Source organism: Penaeus monodon, chromosome 4 (assembly GCF_015228065.2).
Source record: "Penaeus monodon isolate SGIC_2016 chromosome 4, NSTDA_Pmon_1, whole genome shotgun sequence".
In the NCBI taxonomy this organism is placed as follows: domain Eukaryota; kingdom Metazoa; phylum Arthropoda; class Malacostraca; order Decapoda; family Penaeidae; genus Penaeus; species Penaeus monodon.
The window spans coordinates 28,084,173-28,091,672 of record NC_051389.1 but is presented as its reverse complement, the minus strand read 5'-3'; the positions used below and the strand labels follow the sequence as shown (position 1 = coordinate 28,091,672).

General features: G+C 37.7%; 1 protein-coding gene across 1 annotated transcript in view; it reads left to right on the top strand.

Annotated features, from left to right (window-relative positions):
* Nucleotides 1-7,500, top strand: part of LOC119572519 (potassium voltage-gated channel protein Shab-like) — a gene marked incomplete at its 5' end in the record, with an annotated part of 90,294 nt that overhangs the window by 51,497 nt on the left and 31,297 nt on the right. The window contains 2 exons of the mRNA XM_037919628.1: nt 1,641-1,867; nt 4,769-4,849. Of these exons, the coding sequence (XP_037775556.1) occupies nt 1,641-1,867; nt 4,769-4,849 (308 nt within the window). The remainder of the gene's footprint in view (nt 1-1,640; nt 1,868-4,768; nt 4,850-7,500) is intronic.

Genomic DNA, 7,500 nt, shown 5'->3' with positions numbered 1-7,500 from the left:
GAAGAGCAGATTTACGATACTATCGGCCTATTTATTTTTTCAAATAGACATACTAGTTGCTCATAAACCTTGAGAACACCTGCATCCGTGGCGTCTTATATACGTTTATCTAAAACAACTATGACTGGGTGTTTCCTTTTTTTGTAGATACATTGCCAGTTAAACCCATACCTTTTTATACGTTTTTTTATATCTTCCCCCTTTATTTTTCTCATTTTTTATTTACTAAATATATGTCTACAGATATTTTTTTTTTATTTGTGTTACTGTAGTTTGTGTATCAGGCATAAACTCCCTTCTATATATCTCCGAGACTCCTTTTTCACCCATGGTTCTTAAAAGAAAGCAAAATCCTCTCGAGTTGCGAGTTCATAAACAGTTAAGATTATAAAATGACCAATGTATATTAATTAACACATTAACACATCATATAAGGATTTTCGATTTTTTTCTTTTGGAGAATTCATGGGTTTGTCTCGGGATATTTTGGACAACAGAAGAACCAACTGTACCGCATGTGTTTTCTCTTCCTCGTCTTCTTCTTGGTAGAGTTTGCTCAGTGTTGCTTCTGGTAACTTGAGAGGTTACCTTATGTGAGGTGTTTCAGAGCTCTTTGTAAAATCCTAACTCTTGAACTCTTTACAAGAGGAGGTTTTCTCTCCAAGTCTCAAAGACGGGATTCCTGCTCTCTCTCTCTATCTCTCTCTCCCTTTCTCTCTCATTTGTACCAAAAGTATTTGCTTTGGTTCCCTATTCATCAAAAGCAATAGTTTTAATGAAATTGGTCTTCAAAGATTGAATGTACCGTCTTTGGGTTGGATCTGAGAAATTAGAAAATATTATATATATACATATTCACAGGCACGACGCATGGTGGACTTTTATGTATTCTTTGTTTTTGTATTTAATAAGTTGCTCAGTTTTCTCAGCTAATTCTACTTCTGACATAAGTGACCAATGATTATTCCCGTCGGGCTACCAAAACGAGGAATTGCATGAAATCTATTATATTTTTGTCATTGGTACATCTCTTAGTCCCCCATGTGAGCGATGACATAGGCTATTTTGTCCTGAAAATATTGCTTAGGTAGTTTTACTATTTTATTTTATTTTTTTCCCTTACCAGCCTTTCATATCCCAACATTTGAGATTATTCTAATTTTGCCAGAGAAAAAGAGAAAGTAATAATGACTGATAATGAAGATAGTATTTCAAAAAATTCACAAGTGGCAGTGACCTTGTTCTTGACAGTGACCTCCTTTAGTTTAGTTTAGTTTGGACATGTTTGTTTATATGTTCATATCTAGTACCTTCGTAGTATGTTGTAGCGAGGCATGAGTGTCCTGGGATGCCTCGATGGCTAGTATCCTGCTTTGGCCCTTCAGCATTGCATACTTATCAAACGAACAAAGTGTCAGCATTGCATACTTATCAGATGAAAGAGAACCAACCAAGTGTCAGCTTGAGACTCGCTCTCTCTTTGCCTTGAAGGAACCCAAGCCAGACTCCCTGAGGCTGGCGAATCCAAGCATCGCAGAGGCGGCCCAAGTGGGATGAGAGACACCGGAAGGAGCACCCCCGGCCCTTTCTCGTTGTTTAGATGGTGATGTCTCTCTGTCTTGTCTCTCTCGGTGGTTTAGGTCACAACATGTCCCAGGCAGATGCCAATTCGGTGGCAGGGGAATCCATGCGTGCTGGCCAGACCGGCACGGGATGTTACAAAAACCACGAACACCACATGGGTCGCCTGCAGAAGGAGGCTCGGCAGGGGGCGGGCGTGAACGCCGCCGCCCCTGCGTCGAACATTCTCGATATCCCGGCCACCGAAGAGACGAGGCCGCCGGGCTCCCCCGATTACCAGACGCCGGTAAGTCTTCCTCCTCCTCCTCCTCCTTCTCCTCCTGTTCTTCTCTCTCCGCCCTGTCTCTTTTCTCCCTGTGTTAAAGAGTATCGTTTATGTTTTTATTACCGTCCTTCTGAGCTCAGATTCATGTCTTTCCCTCGCCAGATATCTTGATTAGCTTGCTGTCCTTCCCAGCATTCGTTTGCTAGTATATTATTTCTATTTTGTCAAGTTCTAATTTATTTTTCCTTCTTCCGGTCAAAAGTAAAATCATCCGATTTCAAATTTTATTGATATAATATTGAGCAAATAATCATAACAATAATGACAATGATTTATCATAATAACACTAGACTAAAAGAAATAATTTGTCTTTTCAACCTGATCTTGCCTTCAGATATTCTAACGCTTCATCCCTTTGCAACACTTTTTCGTTGAGAATCTCGCCCCTTGCATCTCCTTTCGTCGACAATCTGCATTGAATCGAACTTTTCTCCTTTGCCTTCCGTTTACCTTTCTCTGTCTATATACCTTGAGTTTCAGTTATACTTCATTTCTTTTCCCTTTCTCCTTTCTTCCTATTTATTCATCATTATCTATCAGCTTCCGTCGGCCAGAGTTCAACGTTTGTCTGTCATTGTGCTGACATTAACTACATTCTTAACGTCTGGTCCGATCCCTTTGTTTTGATTAACTCATTATTATGTGCATGATAGAATGATTTATTGACTGCCTTTAGTGTCCAAATGAGACTCAGCTGACACGAGAAACAAACAAAGACTGACCGAAAACCCACAAGCTGGTTTTGTGAAACTTTTTTCTTTAGATATTCGAAAAAAAAAACTTTCAAATATTTATGTTTTGAAATAGTGCCTGTTTCTCCCACTTTCTCAGCTGTTCTTCACTGATTATATGTGTGTGAGTGTGTGTATATGTGCATCTATGTACATACATACATATATATAATATTTATATATATATATATATATATATATATATATATATATATATATATATTATATATATATATATATTATATATATTATATAATATATATCTATATAATATATATATATATATATATATATATATATATATATATATATATATATATATATAATATATATTATAAGTGCACATATATATGGATATGATACAAAACATTTTTGATTTATGCTTTTCCTCTCTGCTGGATTTTCCTGCAATTTTCTGTATATATCTACATTTTCCTGTACATATCAGTGTAATTATATAAGCAATACATAGCATAGACAGTCATGATATATTTCATGTACAATTCCTATATTTTTCATTAGTATTTCGCCAATATTTCGTATTTTACAGTTATTCCTAGGATTTTTTTCTTATTAGATAATCAGTATCTTATATCAAATTTCTTAGAACTAAATCCCGAACCAGTGGAATCATGTGTTAAATTTCTCACTTAACCCTCAAAAATATTAGTAATGTATTACAATTAGACCTATCCAGACCTACCGACAGTTATTCTCATCCATTCCCTCAAAACAGGATTCCAACCAATTTCTCAAGGTATACAATTATGTTCCAACAGTTTCCCCTACATACTATGATAAGGGTAAAGAATAATGAGGTATTACTGCCATGCCTTGATTATTCACTGTACTTTTGTGATCATGTTTATTACATGTATTACCACATCCAACACTACTGACATCACACACACACACACACACACAATATATATATATATATATATATATATATATATATATATATATATATATATATATATATATATATATATATATACAGATACTCTGTACATATATTTGTGTGCATACAAATATCAAATATATAGTTATAATTATATATATATTGATAATATCCTTCAAACTAGTGAAAATTTAAATTGAGTTACACGGCCAATACCTCCTTATTCTGTAGATTACATTGCCTGACACTACTCTTGCTCTCTAGCCCCCCCCCTCCCCTCCCCCGAAGAAACGACACTGAAACGACCATTTGATAGTGTTAACGTCTCTTTCGCCCCTCCCCCCGCCACCCCCTCCCTCGGTACCGCCCTGATTGCATGACCGCCCTGTAGTGACGCTGCTCGTATCTGTGGTGCATCACGTAACGAAGGCGTCTGAAATGCCATTGTTGTGTTGTGTCTCGTCTGAGCTACAGTGGCGTAGAGAGTGTCTCAGAGCCTAGTTCGTCTCGTTCTTTGTTTCGTTATTGTCATTTTCTTGTTACGTTTTATTTTTTATTTTATTTTTTAAATATTGTTTGTCCTAAATTGCTTTTCTCAATGCGTCCAATTGTCTCTGTTTCGTTGTGAATGCTTCTTTCGTTTTTTTTTTTCAATATCATTTTCGTGAGATGAAGAGGTAATGCTAAAGTAAAATTAGTAGTTAGTTTAGATGTTTGTCTGTTTTATCTTTGGCCGTTGATGTCGTGTAGGTGTTACTGAATGAGACTTTTAGATTCCTAGAACATTGATGTGGAACGAAGATATATATTTTTTTACTTTTGATGTTTAGCTTCTTAAGAATTATTTTAGTAGAAACTATTGGTGTCGACTGCACGAATAGTTTGAATAATCTATCTAAAAACAATGTTATACTTAAATATATAACTTTTCTGGCTTTTGTAAAAGAAGACTGATTTAAAATCCTCTTGATAATGTTTGTTCACCATCGAACCCTTTCCAGAAAATTATAATGTAGCAATAACATTCTTCCCATCCAGTAGCTTAAGCCACTTAAACTTACTGCGTGATTCCTGTTCAATTTCTCACAGTAATTTAGTGCAATTTCATAATTACCTCTTTCAAAGTCAATGTTCACAAAGAGAAAACAAGACTGTATTTCTTCATTATCTACCTCTCTCTTCTACCTCTTTAGTTTACTCATAGACGCATCCAATTTCTCTGCCTTCTAGGAGTTGAAGAGAAAGGAACGCCAGCTTCTAGCACTCGGAGACACAGTCAATGAGCTTGATTGTTGTTTTTGCACAGTTAAGGTACCTATGCTGATCCCACGTTCAGATTCTAGTTCTAGAGAAAAAAGAAACTATCTCATGACTTCCATCTAGATCATTGGTAACCATGCACGGAACATGCAACGCCGCAACTGATCAACATTGTCACGGGAATGTCCAAAGAGGAAACGAGACTTGTTTTTATTTACAGCTTTCTTTACCCTTAGTTTTTCTCCTTTTCTCTTCAATTTGAAGAAAGAATTCCAGTTCTCACTCGGTTCTTGACTTGTTTGTTTTTCCATTAAATATGCGCGTGTTGTTTGGTATAACTATTCTTTCCTCGATTTTCCATAGGAACATGCAACGCGTGTCAAATTGCAGGGATATCCAAAGAATATGGGAAGGTTTTGTTAGAGTGCTCCATTTTTGGCATTTGTCCGAAGGAATGATTTCCGTGCTTTCTGGTTTGATTTTCTCTCATTATCGCTGTCGTGTGTGTTATCTTATTTCTTGCGATTCTCTTCTCGTGTAGTCGTCTCCGATTGGTTTCTACTCTGTTGATTTCAGTGAAGTTATCCGTCTTTCTATTTGATTCTCTATCTCTCTGTCTGTCTCTACATGTCTCTCTCTCTACTCTGCTCTCTTTCTCTCCTCGTCTCTCCTCTCTCTCTCTCTATTGTCGTTTCTCTCTCTCTACTTCTCTTATTATCTGCTTCTTCTCTCTCTCTCTCTCATCGTTCTCTCTGCCTGTCTATCTTAGTCTCTGTCGCTCTCCTTATCTTTCTTTCTGTGATTTAACATACGCCTTTTCATATAGACCAACATAACGGCAAAATGTTACGATGTTCCGTGCATACGTTAATCTAAACAAAAGAAGAATCCAAAACTCCAATCCAAGGCGGCCACTGCAATCAGGATCACACGTGGACGAGCTCGACCAACGGCGTGTCCCAATGCGTAACCGCTCCCTCCCCCCGCCCCCTCCTGCCCCCTGAGTACTACTCCGGCTTAATATTTGTACTTAAGCTTAAATATGTAAAGCCCCGTCTAATGTTAGTCATTGTCTTACTGACTTACACAAGGTTCTCTTTTAAGGTCAATTTCAGGTCCCATCTCCATCCCCACGGTCTGTTCAGGTCCCCGTTAAATTAGGTCCCCTGCAAGATTCTGTCTTCCAAGTTTGCTTCAGATCACCTTTTAAAATCACATTTTTAGATTCAGGTCAGTCAACAGGTCCTACCTTTACATCCTCGTCGCCAGAGCCCATCGCCAGCACGGGCTATAGACGAAAAAATCTTACCATGCGTTTAAATTTCCCTTCCTTCAAAAAGAATCCAACAGCAGAAAGAAGGATCCAGTCAGAGAATCAGCGCAGTAACTCCCTCCCTCAATCCCTCCCGTCCTTCCAAAGCACTTAGCATTCACATGGGACTGAGATTACTTAAGAGATTTGATGAAAGGCTGTAGAATCTGTTATTGACAGGAGGTTCCGCTGTGGCCGTCGTTATTAACAGTTCCGACCATTGTGATCACGGTTGCACATTAGAAACAAAGTGAATTGCACTTTACACGTTAAAGAGATTAAATGTCCGATAGATGTCGCTCTGGATCATATTTCTCAACTTTTCCATCCCCGAATGAAGCTTTCAGTCTACCCTGATTGGATGCAGTTCCTGGAACGTACATTGGTATAGAAGAATCAGACATTTTTCTGCTCTCAATAAAGAAAAAAGCTTCGCCATGGAGATGTAAAAAGAAATACGGCCTAGATGAAACTCCCTCTCTCTGAACCTTTGCCCTCCTCACTGTCCCTTAACCACTTCCCTTCCCCTTGGTTTATCTTATTTTTCTCTTTTTGTTCAAAGTATTTTTGTGTACTTCGTCGCACTGCATAACTTCAATGGATTACTTATATGTACTTGTACCACTGCTGAACCCACGGCATCGTGCCGGTCGCCTGGCACTCCCTCAGCTATATCTATGTTCTTGTACTTCGTGGCACCCTCTGTAACCGTGCCACACCTGCCCTGTACTAAGCACTCATGTAAAGCTGTAACGCGACATGTGCCGATTTTTCACAATACATGGCTTCTCTGCCTCTGCGTGGGGACCCCATGGCCGCTCCGCACCCCCTATGAGCTTACCTGTCGTCTGTCACAACTTCTGTCATTCTCGCCCTCTCGCTGGAGCAGCACGCCCCCTGCCCCTCCCCTTTCCGATAGCTCTTTATGTGTTGTGTGTTTATGGCAGCTCCCGTTATCAGAGACTCTGGGATACCCGAGGTGACACATGTAGGACTCCTTTTTGAAACACAAAGTGAAGAATTGAATAAATGAAGGGTTGGATAATATATATATATATATATATATATATATATATATATATATATATAATATATATATATATATATTTACGTATATATATATATTATATTTATATATATATATATATTTATATATATATATATATATATATATATATATTTACATATGTATATATATATATATATATATATATATATATATCAAAAGAGAAACGCTATGTTGTAAGTGAGAAACAAACACGAAAGTGGATATTTTTTCTTACAACAAAGGGAAAAAGTATCCTCATGTGAACTGCTGTCTAGCACCCACGTTAAAACCTATTTGTTGCTTGCCCGTTGCAGCTAGTAACAAGCCTCTGCTATCCTGCAG